This window comes from Acanthochromis polyacanthus, chromosome 17 (genome assembly GCF_021347895.1).
Source record: "Acanthochromis polyacanthus isolate Apoly-LR-REF ecotype Palm Island chromosome 17, KAUST_Apoly_ChrSc, whole genome shotgun sequence".
NCBI lineage: Eukaryota > Metazoa > Chordata > Actinopteri > Pomacentridae > Acanthochromis > Acanthochromis polyacanthus.
Genome location: NC_067129.1, coordinates 11,232,976 through 11,258,002, shown reverse-complemented (window position 1 = coordinate 11,258,002; position 25,027 = coordinate 11,232,976). Strand labels below are relative to the sequence as shown.

General features: G+C 41.8%; 1 protein-coding gene across 1 annotated transcript in view; it reads right to left on the bottom strand.

The window, feature by feature from the left end:
* Window positions 1–25,027, bottom strand: part of tiam1a (TIAM Rac1 associated GEF 1a) — a 55,978-nt gene that overhangs the window by 16,796 nt on the left and 14,155 nt on the right. The window contains exons 2-17 of the mRNA XM_022209670.2: window positions 23,700–23,805; window positions 20,928–21,577; window positions 19,877–20,157; window positions 18,450–18,722; window positions 18,131–18,362; window positions 17,229–17,401; window positions 16,305–16,529; window positions 14,792–14,977; window positions 11,069–11,215; window positions 10,756–10,830; window positions 7,635–7,805; window positions 5,633–5,737; window positions 4,557–4,638; window positions 4,212–4,298; window positions 1,477–1,689; window positions 243–376 (exon numbers count right to left, since the gene is read on the bottom strand). Of these exons, the coding sequence (XP_022065362.2) occupies window positions 243–376; window positions 1,477–1,689; window positions 4,212–4,298; window positions 4,557–4,638; window positions 5,633–5,737; window positions 7,635–7,805; window positions 10,756–10,830; window positions 11,069–11,215; window positions 14,792–14,977; window positions 16,305–16,529; window positions 17,229–17,401; window positions 18,131–18,362; window positions 18,450–18,722; window positions 19,877–20,157; window positions 20,928–21,570 (3,027 nt within the window). The 5' untranslated portion in view covers window positions 21,571–21,577; window positions 23,700–23,805. The remainder of the gene's footprint in view (window positions 1–242; window positions 377–1,476; window positions 1,690–4,211; window positions 4,299–4,556; window positions 4,639–5,632; window positions 5,738–7,634; window positions 7,806–10,755; window positions 10,831–11,068; window positions 11,216–14,791; window positions 14,978–16,304; window positions 16,530–17,228; window positions 17,402–18,130; window positions 18,363–18,449; window positions 18,723–19,876; window positions 20,158–20,927; window positions 21,578–23,699; window positions 23,806–25,027) is intronic.

Below are 25,027 nucleotides of genomic sequence, written 5' to 3'. Positions count from 1 at the left end.
TTTAGGATAAGTAAGAAATAAATCACCCTCCCCTGAAGCGATGAGGCAGACAGATGACAAGGCAAAGACTCAAAAATGACTAAAAAAAGCTGCTGTCACTGACTGCAATGACACATCTGACAGGGTGTGTGAAACTCCATCCTTTGCAACTGCTAATCCCCTGATCTGTTGCACATATGTGTCTTTCTTTGTTTTAGTGTATATACATATCAAAGTTGTGTCTTTGCATGTCATTTCCCTACCTTCTGTCCAGTTCCTGTGCAGGTTTTATCTTCCGGATGATCTCCCGGGCTTTGTGGGGTCAGTCGAGATCCTTCCTCTAAGCTCTCGTCTGGGCTCTCCAGTGTCAAACCGGACACCTCATCCAGGATGTCCTCTACAAACACAGACGAAAACAGCTGACAATGAACAATGCACATACAGGTTGTGTGGATAAAATATTTGGGACTTCTCTGATATTCAGCTGCAGCCTTTTGCAGATTTCTGTAACATTCAGAACCCAAGCTCCTATAATTTAATTATTTTTTGCCCATAAGTGTCTGTGCATCTTTCTGGATTATTACATGTTTGCTTTGAAAACTAACATATAAACAGGCAATCCCAGTCTCTTCTTTTTCCCACTTTCCACCATGATAACATTGTTATATAGCTGTATAGTCTAATTGGTTATTGCTCCATCCATACGCAGGAGAAATTTCCAATTTAAAGTCTCCTCTGTGTTGAGGAACTCTTGTGTGCACTCGACTCCTCCAAAGCATGACATCATCAGTAACCTCCATCTGGCTGCTAAAGTGTTTTACTCTCAGTCTGACCCTCTGCATATGGCATATCCTCCACAATGACAGTTCTACACTGCTGAAGGATTCATATTAATATTCATACCACTCTGAGTCCCTGTATAAACAATGCCAGCTTGTCAGCCTGTGCATTGCAAGCCCCAGTTTATAAGGAATACAAATGGTGCCCTTGCACAAATAAAAGGAGCAGGTCAGAGGATGGCTGGCGGCTGCCTGCAGGTTAGCTATCAGACAGCATACATGCATAATTAGCAGATCGCCCTATTCACCCTCAGCTTAAAAAACAAAGCATCACTATCTGCAGTCTGCCTTTTTATTCCACCACCTAAAGTTGGGGGTTCAAGGGTGTATGATAATGCAACACAGGATTCCAACAATAAAGCTGTTTTTTCCCCGTTGCCGTCAAGCAATTCATAAAATATCAGTTAGAATAGTGGCCTTAATTTTGAATTGAAACAGAAAAATCCCTTAGACAACAGAATGACTCACTTTAGAGATAAAGCTTCAAGGCAAATTTATCAAAAGCACATTTCATTTTCTCTCTTGACCTTCTCCATTTGACCGTATTTGATGGTCATCAGCAGACCTAAATTATAATCTAAAACTGTAAAATAAGCTCTCTGTATCTATACAACACCCAATAAACACGACTTTGTTTACCTAGAGCACGAAGCCTCACCTTGGTTTTGGGAGAAGATGTCCGTGGTCGGGTCCTGCTCCCCATCGGAGCGCCGGGGTGGAAGCGAGCACAGCACCTGAGGGTCCAGCTGGGGCAGCGTGCTGACGCTCAAGGTCAGCGCTTGGTTTACGAATGCAGTCCTCATGTCATCCATTTGGAGGGCCGATGCAGGCTTACCGTTGAGCAGAAGAATCTCATCACCGACTTTCAAACCTGGAAGAAGATGAAAAAGCACAACAAGAAATGTAAAATTTGTGTGCTTTAAAGGGGTTTAATTTGGGGCAAAAACATACACTGGAAAATCCAATAACAAGAACAACTCAAAGAAAGTAAAAGAGTTATCCCTGTGGCAATGACCCACACAGTAGCTTTCCTATGTTCCATCAGCTCAAGAGTGCTAATGTGTACAAATGACGCACACAAACAAAACTTTCGCGCCATACTTCCCAGCAGCAGCTGTGTGACTAATCAGACATGTTAGGATTCTAATGTGTTCCAGTATATTAAAAATGCATCGTTCCATGTTTGCTTCCTTGAGGCAAATCGTGATCTAATAGGACTAGATGGAGTTAAGGGGGAGTGTGTAATGCATGTCTATTCCTGTCCTGTCATCATGTATACCGTCTATGTGCTACTATATAGGATAAAAGAGACCACTGACTTCACTGGAACGCTGCTTTGGTTGTGGCTTTATTCTCTCGTCCCTCCCCTCGACCACCTGTGCCCAGTTTAGTTAACTGGGAATGACTACTCAATTAGCCGGCCAATTAGCAGGCAACCTGCCCAATAAACCTCATTGGCTGTGACAGTTGCTCAGGAGATATGACAGCAGTCTCACCTGCCCTCAGTGCAGAATTAAGGGCTTTTAGGTCCTGTTAACACAACCACACATGATCTTTTCTTCAAATGTCATGTTAATTTTAAATCATATAGAAATAGTAGACTTTCTGTGACAGGATTTTCATAGTGCAACCATAAATACAAACAAACATGCACAGTTACATTATATATAGACACACAAGGCACGCATTTTGCTGCAAGTTATGACCTAGTTGTCTGGAATGTGAAATGTCAGCTGTAGCAGAGTCTTTATTGGACAGAGAGAGATAACCCCTCTGGCCATATACTGCCGTGTGTGTGTATGACTGTGTGTGCTTGGCTGAGTGTGTTGAATGCATGTGTCTTTGTGTGCACTTCTGTGGGGGTAGGGGGGACTGGAATTGTAGTGAGAGATAGAAAAAGACCCTTTGGGGCTCCTTGTCCAGCGCTGGCCTGGTTTTTCTTTGCGTATAGCCTGCAGAAACTGAAGCGTGATCTCTTTCATTCCCCATTCATTCTCTTCGCTGAATAAACCACACACACGGCTCATCGCAGCGTGCACGCAGACTTACTACTACGCCCGACATACTTAACTCTGTGATTCAGCAGAATGTGGTGTAATATTGCAAAAAGACGTATTGTGTTATCTGGATGCCACAAGCTTTTTTCTATCTCTTCCCGCCTGTAGACTTAGATAGTACAGCTGTGTCCTCTGGCTGCTAAGCAAGCAGCTTTTAAATTGCTAATACACTGGAGGGCACAATATCACACTTGAGTAACCTTGGTGTGACCCTGGGGCACATGTAGCGGGGCATGTTATTTTCTATACATTAGTGTTGTATCCACAGAGCAGCCAAATGTTCCTGAAACCCATTAGGTCTCCGTGTCTTGGTTAAAAGATAGGAACCTGTGAATGGGGGTTGATCTAAAGACCCAGCTGTTCAAAGCAGACAAAGAAATTCCCTTTTCTTTCTCAGAAAGGAAAAGAAAGCCACAAATGCGCAGCTCTCACAGTCTCACAATCTTTTACTTCACGTATAAAGGCTTGGGCGCACCCCACCATCCGGATGAAAGCTGGAAAAAAAAATCTGATTAGCAGAATACAGGGCAGGTGATTCATATCGTTTTAGACAAACTGAAGAGTTCCAAAATGTTTTTCAACTACTTATGATCTAGCTGCTGGTTTATGCCATGCAGACATAGTGACTGAGGCATTTCTAGCTGTGAATAATCTCTCTGTGGACTTCCAGAGTGATGTGGAGAGCCAAAATGTTGAGCCACAGAATTTCAAATGAAAGACTGCATCATAGTTATGAGCAAGCAGCTTCCCTCCTCTGATAACACCTGTTCAGATCGAATGTGTATTTATATTTTCTTCGTCTCTTCTTTATCCTTCCCTAAGCTACCATACCTCCTCCCTAAACAACAGAAATCCAAGTATGTTGGCTCAGTAGCTGACACAGTGCAGTCACACAAATCTCCACTGATAAGCTGTAATGTGGAATCAGGTGTTTCTCAGGTGTTTCAGTGTGTAATGTCAGTTCAAGAGAGAAATATTTATCCAGCTTTCACATACCCTTTACATAACCTCTGTTGTTACAGCACTCAGATTCAGCCTTGGTAATCATCCTGGATTTTTGTTCCCCCGCCAAGGCAAGAGCCGAGGCGGTGGTGTGTTTTCAGTGCCATTTGTTTGTTTGTCTGTCAGCAAGATTACACAAAAAGCAACCAGGCTGAATTTCATGGAACTTGGTGCAGAGGTGGAGCGGAGGAAAAGCTTGAACCCATTAAATTTTGGTGCAGATCTGATCATTGCCCTTTTCTTTTGTCCTCTCTTTCTAAATATCAACGCTCAGGATGCTAACTATAAAAAGCATCACACACTTCACATTTGCTTCCTAATACAAATAAAGTACCTTTAGTTGAAGCCAGTCCTCCTGCTTTCAGCTCAGTAATGTGAAGCTGCTGCTCTCCATCCTCATCGATAACCGCCACAGAAAAACCTATGAAAACAGATTTTAGACACACAGAGATTCACTTATTAACCCCTCTCATTAGTCTTCTTTAGAATATCTCTATTGGACAGAGTGCAGCATAACCGTAGAGCGATTAGATCCACTTTAGACCGCATGTGTACACAATGGGTCATCCTTTTTTGTCATTACCAAAGCATGACTTAATAAAGTCCATTATGAAATCAATTTGATACAGAAATTAAGAGCGTGTCAAGAACTGAGGGCTACTGTCAGAGACAAGCATACCATATCCGACGGTGGAGGACTCAGCTTTGTCAAACCGGATCACCTTCGTAGCTTTGGGGCAAATCTCAATCTCTTTGTAGACCTGCAAATGGGAAAAAAAGACAAAAAGAATTAGATTTAATTGGGAAGACAAAAAACTGAATGATAGCAATTATGCTAGATGGATAGGGTCAAGGTTTTGCTATTGCTCTTAATAAAGAATGAATATATCCATCTGTAGCGCCGGCTCCTGAGCAGAACAACAACATGTGAAGGTTTGCGGGGTCAAAATTCAGGTCAAGTCTGTGAAGTGAGTGGGTGCTCAGACAAGGCTTTGACCTCACAGCGGACGAGAGCATAGACACAGCTGTGTGTATGAAGCAACAGACAGGAACAGAAGTCTGCGGTGTGTAATAGCCTTCGCCAAGGAGAAATAATAACGTAATATCATAGACTAAAGATGAAAGAGGGTGAAATGAGTCACTGATCAAAGCAGGGAGATAAAAGAGCTCTTGAGGAAAAGAGCGAGTAATACAATGACGGTGCTTTGAGAAAGATTTCAGTGTATCACCTACAAAGCAGCGTCACAAAGAGGATTCATTTGGAGGGTTTACAGTGGCTGAATAATGTGAAGGAGAGGTCTTTTTCAGCGAGTGTGATTGTTTACTTGAATAATAAGATTCGTTCAAGCACAAACACTCACAAACAGAAGTGCTCATAGCGCATAGAATACACTTGGAATACTATTTTGCATAATTCATAGCGCATGCTGTAGCGCTTCTTTTGCATCCTGGGAATTTTGTATGCATTGCAAATCAAATCAGCAACCGAGTCATAAAATATGCACAAGTTTGCATTCGTATCTTTCAATAAAGGAACAAAAAATTAATTAATAAAAAGGGGAAGACCCCACAACCCAAATGGGACACGATAATGCATCAATAACAACAAAAAATCTAAATGACAGAGTTAAATAACTGTTGTCTGTATCTTTGATTACTGGACATTTACATAATCTGATAGCGCACAATTGAAAAAGTGGAACACTAATCCAAATACATCACAAGTTATTACCACAGTACTGTGTGCTTCCTCACCAGATCAGAGACGTCCTCTTCAAATTTGGGAACGTAATAAAGCATCTGGTTGTCGACCCACACCTTCAAACGCAGGTAGTGGCCAGAGGGGTCGATCTTGTGGGTCTGGAGGGAACAAAACAGGAGAGAAATGAGTAAAAATGCATACTCAAGTGGATGAAACTGCTAAAATAAACAATCAGAAACGCAATAAAAGACATAATCACTCTAATTAGTTGTTCTTCATTCTTCTTTTGATGTAAAGCCAAGTCGGTCTTTTAACCAATGCAAACAAAATATAATTCCCTTTTCTGTTACCATACTATCGCGCATGGCGACATAGATATATATGTATCCAACCATGTACGTAATCCACTTAAATCTGCATGCATGTAGCATACACACAGCTTGAATAAGACGCTCTAGCTCCTTGTGACATGTTTATGGCACACATGCACACACACCAGCCAGCTTAATACATGTGTTTCAGCAGTCCCTTAAGTGGAACGTGTCATTAGGCATCATTATTCTGTGTGTGCCTCTGACTGAGACCAATTAGGGAGAAGAGGAGATGGAGTGGAAAGGTAAGAGACAAGACTGGGTGTGACAGTAATACACTGTCTATGTTGTAAGGTAAGAAAATGATTTTAAAATCTGTGATGCTGTCGTCCACTTTGCTTAGATGCCTTGCTGGAAGTACAAGAGAAGAAGTCTTGGGTATTCTCAGGTCCATATTCAGATTCATTCAAGAAGACGACAGCTGAACCTCTTAGAATCTGTATTTAATTATCTTTGTTGTTTTTCTGTTGCCTAAGAAAATGTTTGACTGTCCCATTACCATTTAACTCTAAAATGCTAATGGTACATGGTATATAGGTACAAATGGTAAAACTACTGTAACTAGTTATGGTACTTTAAACTTTTTCTAACAGAGTTGTGTGCAATTTTACAAGACCTCAAGATTGCATGTGCTTGACGAAGCTGCAAAAATGAATGACGGGCATTCTTAGCAGCTTGACTGCTACTGGTTTTTGTTGTAGCATTTATCTGTGTGCAAACCCTAACCCCTTCACTCAATAAATTTATTGTGCTCTGACAGTGAAAATGTTGGTAAACTGTCATTTCAAGTTACTGAAAATGGTGCGCAATGTTTTGTCTGTAATTACCACCTTTGTACGCAATGTACTGTACAAATTGCAGTTCAGAATTAAAGAAACAGATCTGTGGGTAAAACAGTGCCAGTTAAAAGTGTTCATCCCCCTTATTGAAGTTATTCCCTTTTATTGATTTTCAACATCAATATGAGTCGTTTTTTTAACAAGGGCTGACAAAAAAATCTTTAATGGCTAAATGAAAACAGATTTCTACAAAGCAATGTCAATTAAGTATAAATATAAACAGATTGCATAGAAATTCACCTCCTTCATTTTGTAGAAGCACTTTTGGCCACCATTACAGCATTGAATACCAATGCAGATATCTCTGAATTAGCCTTACACATCTGGACACTGCAAGAATCCCACATGATGCTGCCACTGTCATGCTTCACAGTGAATGTAATATGTTTGCGATGATGTGCAGTGTTTGGTGTCTGCCAAACACAGCATCTATTATACTATTATACCATTAAGTCTGGTCTAGATTTAATGTGAGTTTTTTGCTGGTTTGTTTTACCAGTGTTTTTCTCTTTGCCACTCTCACATAAAGCTTTGGCACATTCAGTGCACTCAGACGATCTCCATTTCACGAACCGTGTGACTTCTAGCACCAATTAGTTGCGCCTGTGTGGAATTCAGTGACTTTAACGGGGGTGAATACTTATGCAATCACTTTTTTTTAATAATTGACATTACTTTGTAGAAATCTGTTTTACTTTGACATTGTAAATTCTTGTCAAAAAAGCAAAGTTATATTGGCCATGATAAAATGTTAAAAAGCACTAAATGGAGGGTGAATATTTTTATAGGCACTGTAAATAGACTCCAGTAATATCACATTTACAATGCTATCAGTAATGGCCCACCTGGCAAATGGAACTCAGGACTTCCAGCGCTGTCTCACCGGGCTGTACGATAGCCAGGACAGGCTGATTGTTCGGCAGACATACCCAGGAGGGTTTCAGGTAATCAGGAACCCAGATATCACTGTCTACGTTTTGCTGAGGAAGATTTTTCACGATGTCCTCTCTCTCCTTCTGAAAATGCAACACACATATACATAAATGTTTATGCATCTTTGAGCAGCCTTTTTACATAGTAAAAACACAAAAAAACAAAAGCGTAACATAGCCATGAAACCGTTTCAGCACCAGCCAGGGCTCTGAAGAAGGATAAGATCCAGAAAAAACAACCATATTCTGTCTTCCACGGTTAAAATAGTCAAACTCATGCAGCATTTTCCGTTATTTCTTCCTGAGAAATGCAACCACATTTGCTCATATTGATTAGACTAATATGATGGAAACAGGTGGTAGCCCGAGAGCAGCAGGAGATCTGGTTGCAAAATCTAATTCATTAGTGTTGATGAAGCCCTCTCGATACAGTCGTATCCCTGCATGAGTATTAGTTACGTGTGTGTGTGTGTGTGCACTTGCATTTTCATGGGCATGAGGGCATTCTGTTAAAGCCATTGTCTGTAACCTTTAAGCCCATCAATCTGACCTCTTACAACCTGGCAGTCAAGTCAGCCTCTCTCCTATCTTGCACCTCTCTTCTTTTTGACCTCACACTGTCTGCAGTGTATCTTCTCCTATCAAGTAACAGCATCCACATTTATTCCTTCATTCCTCTAGCTCGGCCCCCCTCCCATTAATCATGCCTCTCCTTCTGGTGCCCTTTCCCCTATCTGTACATCACTCCATCAGCTCCCTCCGCCCCATCTTTCATTCACGCCACACAATCTGCTGACAGTTAACAATCCGGCCTGGTGGTCCCTCCTGAAATAAACTTAGACTTGGCTGTATTTGTGTGTTAGTCTGCATGTTGGAGAGAAACTGAGACAGAGACGGAAACGAAGATAGAAAACTATACGCAACAGCACATTTTTGCATTCACAAACGCATATGTTCACAAGCACAAACAAAACACAGACACACAGGGTTATAAAGAAGGGCACACACACATTGTCTCAGACAGACAACAGACTGGGGGGCCCGTAACTCGTACCTCCCCCAACTCCCTGAACTCCCAGCCCTGCTCAGCACCATCTGGTTCCCCTCCTGGCCTATCTTGGATGCCTCTGCTGGGGTGGGGTGGGGTTGGGGGGTTCTAGGAAGCGAACTAAACTCTCCTTTTCTCTCATTCTCTCTTATGCCAACAGTGGGATTCCCCAGAACAAACAGAGAGTTAAAGCTGGGACTCTTCCACACTTGGAACCTTTTGATGGAAATTCTCATTGAGAAAAATCTAAATCTTTGCCACTGATGCAGTATTTCAAGCTCTACTTTACTACCAACTGAAGCAAGTTTTTCTAGCATTTCTCTATGGTCATTCCATACCCTGCCAGCTGAAGCTGTGCGTGGGTGGAAGGAAATTGATCTCCCAGTCTTCCACTGGGGGCCTCCACAGCCAGAGCGGGTTATTGCTGCAGAGCTTGTGTCTATCTGGGTTCAAACAGAGGACTACCTTTCCTCCCCCTCCTCATCTCTGCTACTTTCTACCAGTTCTCATAAAATATGAAGCTGGCATGCTTGTCCTTGCACAACCCCTTGGTAATTGGACATTTTTCCTTTACAGTTCATATATATTCATCACTTATTCAGTTGTCATAAATTACTACAGGGGACCTTGGCCTCGGATGATCTCCTTTCTTGAGATGTCATTGTATTTGCAGTTGTCTGTAAATTGTGGTCACTGCAGCAGATAGACGACAGCACAGATGGTGTGAAACCGCCGGGCCCTTTGGTAGCAAATGTCTGCATAATTTCTTGAAGCATCAGAAAGCTAATGATCTGAACATATCAGATCAAATTTGTCTCCGTGGGATTAGCAGACAGAAATATCCCTCCAGTAGATAACCTATTTGATGCTGAGAGAGTCGGAGTTGCCTGGAGCAAATAAAAAAGAAATGGGAATCTGTCAACACTAATCTGGAAATGTTGTTTGATAAACTAAAAAGAGAGAGGAGAATGAGGATAATGGCATTATCTCGAGCTGTGACGCAGAATGAGAAAAGAAAAAGTGTGTGGTGGGAAAAAAGAGAAGGGCGTTTCAGACCCTTTGTACTTTGTAGAGGCTCGAAGCATGAAGCAAATAATTTGTTGACTGATGCAGGCGGAAGGAACAGCTGCGTGATGAAAAATGCTGTTTATGTACCACAAATAAACTCGAGAATCATCTGATGAAATCAAAAGAGAGAGATTATGCAGCTTTTAAAGTTTTATGAGTCTGCAAATTTCTCCAATCGCAGCCTCACGGAGGAGAGAGGTAGATGTCTGAAAATATTACAGCAAGAGCTTCAAAATGACCTCAAAGAAGTGTTCATTGGTGCGGAAGGGTGCAGGGATTCTGTGCCTTCCCCAGACAGCCCTCCAAATGAAGAACCAGAGCACCAAAAGGATCTCAGTTAAGTGAAAGGAGGTGGAAAATCCAGCGATGTTGCTGGCCTGGGGGTCTTAAGAAGCCTGTAACCCATTATACAAGTACAAAGGTTGATAAGATGCCCCAGTGGTTTTTCTTTTGGCTTATAAGAAAGGCAAAACAATGACAATGAGTTACCCGACAGCTACATGAGCTCCGGGTTCAGTGAATGCTGAACTAAGAAAGAAAGTAAGAACCGTATTCAGGTTCAGGAAGATTATTACTGTATAGACATAAACATTCACTGTTGTGGCCTTTGTCATTTTAATTTGGCTGCAGAATGGGAGAGAACCACAATTGAGATGGAGAGATCGACCTCATTACACCATTTAGTACGTGCTTTGTAGAAATTAAGACTTTAAGATGTTGCTCACTTGCACTTTTCCCTAAAGTGTAAGGTTCTTTTAGTTAAGTTTGCTTTGTCTTAATCAACATTAAAATGGGGGAAATGAAAGAACGCACAGCAACAAATGTCAAAGAAAACACAACTCTGACATCACATTTAACTTGAAGGTACATTTTGATTGCGATGGCACTTTTGACAAATAAAAGCGGCAGAGCTCTTACTGATTTCTCGCTGGCGGAGTCTTCAAACATGCGCTCCAAAGGCTTTCTCACAGGCTCCATCCCATCAGCAAACACCTGCAGCCACACAGAGCACAGTACATGTCAAAAGCATCGCCGACAGAGCAGTTATTACATCTACATCTAGAAGGCACTTTAAGTACAAACTACAAACACACACTGTTTTATATGATTTAGTTCCATTGCATGTCAAAAACGCATGTGGCCTGTTGAATACAGCTGAGTTGGATCATCTCCAAAATCCACTTTCACTAAGTCTTCAGTCAGACAGCAGACATGGTGAAGTCAGTCAAACCTGGTCAATTGAAGGATGTCCTTTGGTCTTCCTCTTGGAGGTGGTGTCCAGGCCCCAGAGGGAGGAGAAGCGACTGCGACGTTTGCTGAAGGTACGAGGAACGGCCTGGTTCCGCCTTCGGATGCTGCTTTCTGTCCGAGCAGACACCTGGAACAGCGTCAGTTATAGAGAATGTGACATTAATGGAAAGTGTATTTGAATCTTAAATGTATCGTTTGACATCAATCTAAGCTGTTTCATTTAAAGGAATGTATATTTGAGCAATTGATGTTGATCATCAACACATTTAAAGACATGCATGTCTCTCCAGTGAACATAATGACTCAGCCTTTTGCAGTCACAATAAAGCCTTTTTCCTATACAGTGTCGATTTCTGTTTCAAAGCGATACTTTACATCTAAATAACCAGCTATATACAAAAGGATTCAGAATCAATCAAGGCCTTTCTTGCACAGATCGATACACCAGTGGGAATTTTATTTTTTTTACCTTTGATATTTAATATCATACTCATTAATATGCTTTGCTTTATTCAGACAAGGAGTGTAAGAATCAGGTCCCTCATTTTGATGCAGGATATGGTATCTTAGGCTATCTGATATCCTTTAATTTTGCTAGATGAAACAGGCACTAGGTCGCAGTGCCATGCCTTTCCTGTTACGCATGCTGTTGAATTGCTGTTGAAGTGAGCAGAGTAAAATATATAGGGGAATATGAGCACATATAATGTTGCTTACTGATTGAACTGGTCTTTGTTTGTTCAATAAGTGACTTGTTTGCATTCATACTTATAAAAGCAAGCATCGACTGGTAAACACACCAGCACATATACGCATATAAACACATTTTTAGCATCACAGTACATACAAATGGCACATTCTGAAAGCTCTCAACCTCTCCATCAGTGACCTACTACATGAGCACAGGCAAACAACTCTTGGCATATCTGGGTTAATTCGCCCTCAACCACTAGACTGTGAGTAGCTCAGACTCACTATGCGTTATGCCAATATATATTTGCACATATCACACCTATATGTATGCACACACAATGAACACACATTATACTGCAGTTGTGTTGCCGTCTGCTGTCTCCTCAGCAGAGACGCACACACTTCAAACATAATAGGTCAAACTGTCTTCCAGACTCTTCTTATGTAAGCTGCGTGGCCTTTTTGCCGCCTACTTTACTACGAGGTCTCTTTCGGCCATAGATGGCAACAACCCTGATAAATATGAAGAGGAAAAAATAGAAATGTTCCTTTTGTGACAGAGGAAAAACTGCGAAGACATTTTGCTCCCAGCAATATGAATTAGTTCATTGTATTTGTTTTGTATTACATTAATTAGCTGCCAAGCTCTGTTCTTAATTGTGTCGAGGTAATGCATTTGAATTCAAATCATTTATATAGTTGTTTCGCGCTCAGGCAAATGTATGATTATCTTGATAAATGTGGCCATTTACAGCAATATTTGAAGAATGTAATATAGAAATATTCAATGTGGGGGTGTAATAATGTATATATAGGGAAGGAAAATGGAGGGAGAATAGAGATGGGTGAGAGAGAAGACATAAAAGGGTGAAGAGAGAAAATAAAGCAGATATGAAAAATGAGGGAGACAGAATAAGATGGACACAGACAAAGCAAGTAGTGAGGGTGTAGGCAGTAAAAGGAAGAGGGGGGAGCGAGGGGAAGAGAGTGTTAAGCCTGTTTGTGGGAAAGTGCCTCAGGGATGGCAGCTTACTAACAGAGTTTGTATCGATCCACCAATCACAAAAAAACACTGTCAATGTCTGATGTTGGTGTGTGTGTTTGTGTGTGTCGTGTTTCCACTTCTTTCTCTTTGCTTCACTCTTTGTTTCCTGAATGCTCTTTGCCAAAGCAAACAGCCATGTGATACCCAGCAGCATATAGATCATTCCATCCGTGTTGATGTTTCATTCTGTACATTCTTGGAGTCCTCCAGGGGACGAGGAACACGTAGTAGAGCACTGAGCAAATGACTTGGCCTTTAGCCACAGGCTGCATCAGTCGACACCAGTGGAGGAGAACAAATTGGCAAGAATGCTTTGTTGTCATTTGTCTTGTCCGGCTTTTGGAACACTTTGTAATGGAACAAACTGAATGTAGTATGGGGACGACACACAGGGAACATGCGTAAATCTCAGTGTGCACCTGTATTGTGACAGGTGAAATGTCAGTGTGATGAGAAAATGATGAGTGCAAGTCTCCAACGTGAGGACATTTTTGTTGTGTTTATGTTCTTCAAAGGGTAGTTTTGATTGAGTATAGGGTTAGAAGTGCAGCACGTAGGCTTAAGTGAACAAGCAATACCAAAAAAAAAGGAAATACGTGACAGCTGTAGTGGCCTTTTTCATAGACTATGTAGAAAAACAAACAAAGTGGCCACCATGATATCCTCAAGTTTGGAATTTTCCCATCACAACCAAAGTTTTTGAACTTGGACATAGCAAGTGAAGGATGAAACTGACAAGGAACTCAAGTGACACAGCACACGCTGATATGGAAGAAACCCGTCATTCACAAGTTAGTCCTGCCATAATACATACCCAAATTTATCATCCATTCCATTTTATTTTAAATTGTACTATAATTGCTGTGTTTGAAAAGTCTGTAAACTAGCAATCGAGACCACAAACTTAATAACGATTACTATGGTAATAAATAAAGTGAGAAGTTGTCTCATTCTTACAGACTGCTATAAAATCAAAATTATTTTTGCAACCAGAGGAGTCACCCCCTGCTGCCTGTTAAAAATAATGCCATTTTCACATTTGGATACACTTTCAGACCTCGTATTTTTCACATATATCTTCTAAACATTTTCTTAATATAAAAAAATATGCTTGTATTGCATTCCATTGTTACAAAGTGTGAGACAACCAAAAGTTTCAAAAAGGAAGAAGCCCAAAAGATCGAACCCACAGATAAAGCAAATCCCTGACTGAATTACATTAGCAACGCACACATATGTGTATATGACAACTGCAAATTATATTAACCTATGAAATGTTTCTGTAGACAAAAGCTCAGGTTGACAACAAATTCAGACTAACACCTGTGTTCTGCCTTCAGTGAAACAAGAGAAATACAAGTCTACCATGGACTGTCTTTGAATTTTGACTTGTGTTAATTTAGGATCAGCGTCAGCTCAGTTTAGTTGTGGACATTGTTGGCGCTCAGAATCAAGTCAATACAACTATGCACTGACAGATTCTGGTGTGTCATTATATTTTCGTTAAACTATCTCCTTGCTTGCCACACAGAGGCTGAACAGAGCAGCTAGTGTGCTCAACAAATACATCAGCCTGCATCATTCATCCTTCCCTTTCCTGCTTGTTATTTTGAAGGTTCAGTTGCATTGTGGTTTAACCTTAGGTAACATGCGGTGTCTATTGGTTTGAACATTTGTCATACAAGCAGAAATTCTTGCTCTCTGTAGGCGCATGTGACAGGACGCTCACAGCCTGACAAACACGCCCAGTCTCCAAGCTGGGCTGTTATTGAAGGTCGGCAGTTGGGAACCTCTCACGCTATGCCTACTGGAGCATGTAGGGACACGCAGGGCAAGATCACATTAATCAGTTCTGATTAGGTTTAAGGACAGAATTACAGCAAGTTGGATAGACAGTTGGAATGAGCAGTCAAATACCAGTTCTAAAAATGTATGTGCATGGTTGAGTGTATGTTTTAATCATACCAGTGCATGGAAGGAAGAAACAGAGAAGATGCCCAGTCGTCCCATCGCCAGTTTGGTTGGACGTGAAGCGAAGCCCAGGAGGCGTTTGGGATTGGGAGGTTCGCCGCCCTGCAGACTGGCCAGGTAGCAGCGACAGCGGAAGAGATCTATGTGGAACCGTTCCAAGTTCTGCTCCCACAAGAAGATCTAAAAGATTGAAGAGTAAAAAACAGAAGTGATAAATCTGCAATAATGCAGCAAACGTTGCTGATAAGATCCTGATTTATGTCTTAAATTAAATCTGGCCACTAACGAAAATCACAACACTGATAAAGAAACTAAAAGATAAAAGATGCATAAGATATCACGTTGTGTTAGACGGTTATTCGGTGGCTTCAGAGGGAGTGAGATGTGGGAGTGATGCAGCCCCTGTGGAGAGGTATTACTCACCAACACAACCCCCACCAGTTGCCGACCTGCTGTGCTATGTGCAATGTATCACAGGGTGGGCCGTGGGAGGTGGAACACAGGGACACACACACACACACACACATTCATAATGAAACACAAACTAAATTTAATATGCACTAGTTCCTGCCATCACCTGTTTGTTCCAGGGCTTCATGCAAATTAAAGCAACTCCTCTTTCTGAGTCTTTTATAGTTCAACATAGCTCTATTTACCTAAACTCAATCTGCAGATTAATGTGGCTCCAAACACTGATCTGGACAAAAGTCAGATGCTTATATAATTGTTTACTCAGTTTCAGTCTTTCCACGTGCCATTCAAAACTTCCCAGTGCATTTTTATATAACATTTGTATCTTTGGCTATTAACCAAATGCCACACACATATAAAGAAAGAGAGACTTGCTTGAACAAGAACGCCTATTGTTAATGAACACATTCTTCACCTCTATTGCAATGTTTACATGCAATGCTTTAACATTCAGCAGCAACTCTGGACATGCATGGAATTAGAATAAAGCTATTGAAAGTGAGCAAATTTGATCCCGGAAAAACTTTGATTCATTGTAAAACATTTGTTAAATACAGAAGGATTAGCAGGAGATTTTAGTTTCACCTTCCAACCAATATATGCGTTGCAAGCGTTTTAGCATGTGTTGTGGATATTCTGCATTTTGCTGCACTCGCATGTGTTAATAAATGAGCACCAGTTGGGATGTTTGAAAACATCTGCGGCTGGAAGTACTCCTTCAGAACATTTTGTCTGGGTGACGCCACGCAGTTGAGATGATTTAGTGCCAAGATTTGAGTGTGTGAAAGGATCAGCGCGGTTCAAACGTACAAAGCTGTGCATCTGTGAAAGCCCCTTAGGTGTTTTTGCTGAAGTCAACTGAACGCTAAAGACACAAGCAGGGTTCTTGACACATGAGATCACAAAACTGGTTCATGTCAGCATCATGTGGATGTAAAATTTTACCAGTGTGCAGGATGCAAATATGAAAAAAAGAATTGTGATGTTCCACTTGTGTCTGATGATCATTACTGACATCATTCTATTGCCTCTGTACCTGCTCAAGTATGGTCTTTCTTTTCTTGCCATCAGTGACGGTGGACAGCTGCATGTCTCCCATCTTCTTCATTTTCTCGTCCATGTCGATCTTCTGCTCCAGCTTGCGGATCTCGGTTCGCAGCAGTCGCACCGTGTCCTCCCTGTGGTGCTGCCGAGCCAAAGCACCCGCACATGCAGAGTGGATCGCTGTGATCCAGTTCTCCAGCTCCGTTTGGCCTGATGTCTGACAAGAGAGGTGATATATGAAGAAAAAAAAAGCAAACACAGCTGGTGAAGTCAAAACAGACAGGAGAAGACATTAAGCACCTGACAACTAAAAGAATTGAAATCCTAATATTGGCCTCTGGGAGAAGGTGGTCCCTATAATCTCATCATTTAGTTACATATTTTTCTATTCATGACTTGAATGTCACAGGGGAAAGCTGTCATGAATATAAATAGACACATTTTAATATTACAGAATGGTCCTTGTGGTGGATCACTGTCACAGTATGACAGTGTGGCCTTTAAACATGTCAGACATAAAACTAACACACGGACACAGTATTGTCTTATCTCCCACACATGGATAAAGGTCATGTGACACAGATATGCACAGACACAGAGAGAGAGAAAGAGAGAGAGGAAGAGAAATCCCTCTGGGGAAACGAGCTTTTCTTTATTTCCATCCACTTCCATATTGCAGTCTCAAAAAACAATGAAATTACTTAAAAAAATACGGACCCCCCCCCCCCCCGACCCCCCCCAACCCCCACCCCCACCCCACTCCCCATTATGTTTAATAGACCTATTACATATAAAATACCTCTTCTGTTTTGTCTTACCTGTGTAATTGCACGACAAACATTCCTGAACCCTTTGTTTGGAAAGCAGCAGAAGTATTATGTCACGTGGATGTTTTGAATTCCAGCGATTCTCTTACCTGGAAGAGGAAGGCGTCTCCAACAGAGTTGCTGAGGCAGAAGACAAAGTCCTTCTTGGGATGTTCAGGTACGGCCTGGACAATGCTGTTCTCCACCCACAGTGCGTGTTTTGGAACGCTGTTATGGTCAATACCTGAACGGCCATCGGATTCATACAGGAAAAGGGTGCAACCTTGAAAAAAAGGAACGAGAGATGCATTTAATATTTTCTTTTATTGAAAGCAATCAAAAATGTGGCGAAAACCCTGTAAAAGAAATACAGTTAACACTGAAAATATGCATCTGTGCCAATTTTATAATTAATTTAAATTTGTATTTAAACGGAAAAAAAAAAGTCCAGCCAATGGTTCTTAATAGTACCAATTTAGAAGCTGAGGTCAGAAAGATTTATCTATTTTAAAAGTGGTGGACACAAACAGTGGAGACAGACAGGAATGTAGCTGCAGATGCTGTATCTTGTGTATTTCAAGAGGATGAGATTGGATTAGACACGGATCCCACCATAAAATTAAATTGTGATGAGACTGAGGAGAGGAAATGTTAGGCCACACAGAGGAGTGTGAGAGAAGACAGCAGGTCTGACAACCAAGGCCATGGACTGTGTTAAGTCTGATGTGATTAGAATCTAACAGGAGAGAGAGAGAAAGCTGGAGAATAAACAAGTGGAAGTCCGGGGAAGATGCTGATCTTAATCTGACGTTATGGCTGCAAGATGTTGTTAAAAATGATTTATTTTCAGTTGCAGAAGCATGGATGATAGTGTTTGTGACCAACCGTGTTGCATCTGACTCTGATGGGGATGTCAATGGATATCTGCATCCTGCTATTCTCCACTGTTCACAATTACATATAGGTTAAAAACAAATTTTAAACATAACAGAAATGAGATTCTGTGCAACACCTTTGAGAGAAACCCAGTAGTGTTTCCACTTGCGCCTTGTTGCAGGTTCCACCTTCTTGTTTTTCTTATGAACCAGGAAGTTCTTCACAGCCAGAGCTCCTGCTTTCCTCACTATGCCCTGTGCACAGCCAATCACTGTGTCGGACGGGTAGGCGCTGCTCAGTGTGCCGCTGCTCTGCTCGTCGCTCACAGCCGAACCTGCCTCCTCTGTGCAGTCTCGGCCTCGATTTGTCTGATTAGGTGCGTGAAGGATGAAGGGATTAGAAACACAGTGAATCTTTATTTGAAGGTAATGCACACATACGCAAACATAACTAACCCAGGCTTGATTGTCGAGCTCCTTCCTGAAGTTTTCGTACACTCCTCCCCTGCCTCCTTCGCCTCCTCTTCCTTCTCCTCCTCCCGCGCTGCTGCTCCCACTGTCGCTCCCATTGAAAACACTGCTCTCAGTGGCCGAGTAGACCGAGAAGGAGGCCGACATGGCTTTACATCGCCGGGACACCAGTTCTCCATCTCCATCTATCTCTGCGGCCACACCGTCGATCCCACTGTCGCCGTACTCACTTCCCTCACCCAAAACACCAGAGATGTCCTGTCATCCAGGATAGAAGACAGAAATTATTTACTTAGTGATTATCCATATATTTAGATCAGCAAAATACAAACTAGTGGCATTACAGATACACACAGAAAGAAGCACCAGTCTAAATAATCAACTAGCAGTCTGCATAATACAAGTAGTTGTTTTCCTCGAATCAAGCTGACAGTTCAGGATACACAGGAGCTTTACTCTAAGTGTGTACATGCACGTTGGTCGGTGCTTCAGTGCATCATAAAGTCCGTCTGTGCACGTTTGCCTTTGCATTTCTGATAAAAGAAGGCTTTTCATTTTGAGCAGGAGGTTCTCTGTGCTTTCACCAAACTGAGTCTCCCTCTGCTCTGTTTCTCTTTGTTTTTTGCTGTGTTGTCGGTCTATTTATATCCAGCAACCCCCCTCAGCCCGGCTAGATGAATTTATAATGAGCACTTAGGGGTGATCTGCTATCCGAGGGTGCTTAGGGGTTCAGAGAGGGATTTGAAAGAAAAGCCTGGTTCACTATTTTAATACTTCATTCTTACTTGGCTTTTTTTTAAAAATCAGTAACACACAAAAAATACAGGAAGCACATGGATATATCCTTTATTCTACTGATATAGTTTTGTTTTTATCTACTGAATCTCTGACTAACTGGCTTCTCCGTGATGCATTATACCAACTTGGTTACTCTGCTTGAGTAAGATCAAGAGAACATCTTCTAAATAACGTTCAAAATTTCTTTGTTTGTATATAATAATGCATGTAAGGACAGTGCACATGGGACAAAGAGGTCCACAACAACTTTCAGATTTCTTGTAATCCTCTTCTCAACTGCACAAAGATAAACACACACTTGGGTGTGCATACATGCATACATGCAACATGCGTGCACACAACTGCAAAGCATAAGCACACACAGGAAATGTCTCTGGTTGTCAACAGAATGTTAATTTGCTGGACTGACTGGTGTCCTCTGTCATTTCTGTAAAGCCCTTGAACTTCCTGGAAACTACTGGTAGACAAAGTCCTACTATCATTCTAAGTTTAGGGGTCTGGATTTAACATAGAAGGGACAAAAAAAAGACAGAATACAAGAAAAAAATAGAGGGAGAGACGAGTTTTTGTCTGCTTTGAATATTTACTCATATTTATATGAAATGCGATCAAACCTGAGTAGTCTGTGCACGTCGTCCCTGGAAGGCAGGACAAGGTGCAGTTGGAATACCTAACCCTGCCAAGCCCTCAGAGAGGCAGTGGGAGCGCCGGCAAGGGAGCGTGAATGCTCCATAGCCACCGCCGTCCTCCTCGGATGGAGACATCAACCCCTCCTCTCCTTCTCCATCACATTGAGTTTCTCTGCGATTTTTAGCATAGCGATTCCTCTGCCCCCTGAGGCCTGGACTCTGCTGGCTGCACAGATGGTCCAGAGATGATGCCCTTTCAGCCGAGCCTGGAACACACACACATACACACACACAAACAAACACACACACGCACACACAGGTGGTTACTGCAGAGACAGTGTGTGTATTAGTGTGTGTGTGTGTGTGAGTCAAAGCAAGGTGAATGTATTCTGATTACCGTCAGTTACTTTCAGATGACTTTGCCACATTTAACCTTCTCCTTGTGTCTTTTTGTGCATCTGTACGATTTTTCTGAGTGATTGTGAGTCTGTGTGTCTGCAGTAGAAGCCCATATTATTCTGAGCAAGCCGACCACTTATGGCAGCTCTTGGACCTGCAGCAGTTGCCAGCTACCGCCTGCTGACACTCCGAACTCCCGCAGCTCCAGCACAGCAGCAGTTAGGCTAACAATCCTGTGATCAACTGATGAATGGCAGCTAACCTTCAATCAGCAGATTTTCCTCATCATTCCTTCATCATTTTTCGCTGCTCAGTGAGAGGCTGCAATTTTTCCCACCTTCATCCTCCTCATCACCTGTCAGTGAATCAAATCAACACTCCTACACCCATGTCTCGACACATATATATGAACAGCTTCTTGCCCATCAGTCACCACTCTCTTGTGCAGTTATAGGGGTGTTTTTTTATTTACATCAATAGACTTCTACTTATATACTATATACCTACCTATTTTAACAGAAAATGTATACTAAAGACTTTGCTTCCAGTCATGCAAATGGAGGCATGATTTTCACTAATGTCAGCAGTGAAAACAGATATGCCTCTGAATGAGTACATGAGAGTATTGGATCATCACCTGCATTGCCCCTGGGGCATGTGAAGTGCTCCTCCTCCTCTTCTTCCCCACCATCGACCATCTCCTCAGTGCTGGTCAGATGCTCTTGGCTCAAGTCAGACAGAGAGAACTCCAGACTGTCCTCTCTCCACATGTCCGCTGACTTCGACCGCTTCTTTTTAAAACTCCCTCCCTCTCTGGGACCCTCATTCATCCTCTGGAGGTACCTCTCATCTCCAATGACGTCCCCCTCGCCCATCGAGTCCTCCCCTCCATCCTGAGCGACAGTGTCGGCCTCTGAGGTTTCAGGGGTCGGCGTGGCCAAGGGGTCATCATCCTGCTGATAAGACTCCGGCCTCATTGTCATAGCAACACGCTGCGTCCAGTGCGGGTTGATGCCAAAGTCTTCAAACTCATCTGGTGCATTGAAAAGCTCCAGTCCGTTCTCTGCTAAGGACTGTGGGATGCTCGGGGTGCTGGAAGAGCGAGTTGAGGCTTCGGAGTTTCTGTGCTCTTGTTTCACTGAGGATGAGTGCCTTGAACGGCAGGTGATCGGCTGCTTGCTGGAGAGGCGGAGCGAGCGGGATGTGCTTTTACGGGAGAGATGGCCTGTCACGTCGCCGTAGAAACTACTGTCCCCATTCTGACTTTCCACGTTTCCCATGATTCAGCTTTGGAACAAGAAAAACATTTCTGTAAAGCAATGTTGTTTTTATCCCTTTATTTAGCCTGTAACCAAATATTATAAGCTTAGAAAGCAGGGATGAGTGTTTTAAATGTGCTGGAACAGGGATACTGATCACCAAAGCTTTTACCTGGCACCAAACTGAACAATAGTTTGTCTGTACATGTATTTAGTAATATGATCAACCTCACACCAAGTCACTGACACCATTTGCATAGAAGGAAGTTGGTGTCACAGACCTTTTTGTGTTTAAGATCCAGTGACTAGTATCAAATTTGAATGGAGTGGTTTAGATTTCAGGCAGAAACATGCATGTGCCAGCTGTTTGTAAAGTATTTTTATTAGTATTCTTTGTTTTAGATATTTAATTTTCTGTATTTTGTATGTGAACCAGTGGCTTTAAGGAGGTCAGGCAAACTAATAAGAGAACACACAGTAGTTTAAATATAATTGAAAATACTACACTTTGCTATACTGCTATGCCTATGAAGGTTTACTTAATTTTGTTTAAAGAAAAAAAAATGTCTTTAAGCAATGCTTTAAGTGCAGAATGGATTTTTTTTGTCATATATAGACACTTAGTTTTTGTATTCATTGACAGAAAAACAATGTATTGTTCAAGACCCCATCTGGATGAAAGTCTTTTTTTTAAATCATGTTCCTATGGTGTTTTGTAGATGCTACAAGACACAACATGACCTAAATAAGTAGTCAGTGTTGTGGCTTATCATGGACATCTCGTAAAGTGAGATAAACACAAACAAATCCTGCAAACTGGTGGGGTGGGGCTTTCTGTATCATCGCTTTGTAACTTGTTCCTCAGAATCCGTTTCAAGTTTGAACATGTACGCCGGAATTACTCCTGTATTACAAGCTGTCATTGTGTACCATAGAGTAATTTTATAGTGTTTGAGCTAAAATGAATTGGAGCGAATGAACAGGTGATGAACGGGTGATGAGAGAAGCAACAGTGTAGAGTTACATCTAATGGATGGCAGGAAATAAGTATTTTGATGGGGAACAAATCCTCTAAATATGTAAGAATGATAGATAGTGATGAGTTTTTAAGGGTTTAATCAATGAACAAATCATTACGGTACTAGAACACAGTGTTTTAACTGCATTAGTAAGAAAATTAAGACATGGACCTGCAACTTAAACAACGATGGATTACACAGTAAGAAAAGTTGAGTCGCTTCTTGGAGGATTCTGCCTGGAGATTTATATTAACTATGTTTCATGTTTACTCTACACATGCGTGAAACAAAGTCCTAGAATGTCCGTGAATGCCTTGCAGAGTTGAGCTTTCAGGCAAATAAGGTCAGAGATCAGGTATCCACAGTCAAGGTGGAAACTTCTTAAGTTACTTAGTAGAGCACGCTCAAATGGGTAGCACAAGGATAAAAAAAAAGTTAGTTAAAGATTAATTTGGAGCAAAGAAACAGCTCACTTCTCTCAAAGTTTCCCTGTTTTCTGGCTTTGCTCCTTCTCAACTATTCAGGATGCATCAAAATCTTGTTTGTTTTTTTTCCCAGGGACTACAAAGGCTTTTAAAATTTTAAATGTCTGAATCCCTAATTTTATTTTAATTTTAATTTAGGTCATGGGAATCTAAATAACACAACATTTCGCTTAATTTCTGCCTTCTTCGCAGTGCACTTTTGATCTCAAACACCGATGATTGGATTGGTTGTCCTGTTCTTACTGTAGTCCATCAAAGAAATCAGTGTGAAGCTGCGTTCTGCTGATCATGACGTTATCTCAGCGGCCCATTTCACCCCATGCTCTCTGTTATACAAGAACACGAAATTGCTGAGTCAACTTCTGCCAGATCAGTTTGTCCTCTGTGAGTCACACATCATCAAACCCACACCATCAGGTTCTCAGTGTGGGCTCAAACTGCAGAAAGACTGACGGAAAAATATGCAATGTTTCCCTGTATCGAGTCTATCGGGCCTTTAAAAACTAATCTAGAAATCATAGCAGAGGTTATTTCCTTTCACTAAAACCAGCAAAAATCATTTGATAGGATTTCTTCAATAGAAAATCTAATCACCTTCAGAGATTTGCGAAGCGTGGAGGTACTGAGGTGTAAAGTTTGTGGTTACCTATGAATTAGCAGCCGCATCACCAGCTTCCCCACATCAGTGTGGTGTCATCTTTCACCGGCCGCACGATCCTCCACACATCCTCAAAAGCTGGTGTCAGCCGACCCTTAGAGAAACAAGAAGAGAGAGAGAGGAGTGTTTCTGAGGAGCTCTCACAACTTCAAAGTGACCTGATGTGTCAAACGCACACAGAGGTAGAAGACAGAAGACGAGTAGAGGAAGGTATTTCTGAAACTACTGCAGGAGGACTTGGCAGGTATCTTACATAAACAGGGTGAAGTAAAGTTGAAAAGAAAGCTGTGGTGCAAACTAGAAAGGGAATGTATAGAATGAGAGACAGTATACATGATGAAAGGGAATAAAGGACACGGCGGTCATTAAGATCATGCAATCAGGCAAAAAACAGCAGACAAACAAGACATGCACACAGATCATCAGTAACAAAGCACAGATGTGTTGTACCAGCCTGCGGGGGGCTCACAAACAATCTCTTTGAACCATACCCTGAAACTCATTGCCCACCCGAAACCATGCAGACATGTAGAGGCTTGTGCACACAACATTTTGGGAAAACACCCGTTGTTTCCCTGCAGACAAAGACAACGCATGCACACACATGCACACTGGTGGTAAAATGACAGAAGATGAAAGAAGCCATGGAGTATGATTTTCTGCTTAACACTCAATTAAATGATCCTTGCCAACACGACCTAATTTTCTCTAATACCAGCCCTGAGCCGCTTAGGGTAGACCAAGATTTCCATAATGTGCTATGTATAGTGTGAAGGTATGCCAGCATGCTCACTTGTGTGAAGATTTGCACATATTTTCAGCTCGCAACCAGATGAAAATGTAGCTTTTTCACAGAACAAGGCAGATAGTATTGATGATTTTGCTCAGGAGCTCCCTGCAGTGTAAGTCTACCTGCTGGCCTCCATGCTGTGAACACAATCGTACAGTTTGACTGTGGTCCGATAAGCCAATAAGCATGGAAATGATGGAACAGAACATCTCTTACTGTGATGTAAAAACTTAAAAAAATTAAAAATCAAGAGGGAGAAAAAGAGAGGCTTTATCAGTTGCAAAGCAGATGGCCATCACCACAGAGTCTGTTTGGAGCCCCCACATCTGGTCAGTAATTTTGGACAGACATGCTGTTTTTTCCCCATTTTTTTTAGAATGTAAAAGAAGCATCACTTTGTTCCCATGGCTGTACAATAGCGCTGTGAGTTACTTGCACCAAACTTAGACTGCAGCTGCTTTCCTTGTTATTTGTGTCATCAAATTAGAGATAGTAATCAGATAACGCTGCTGATTTGTTTATTCTC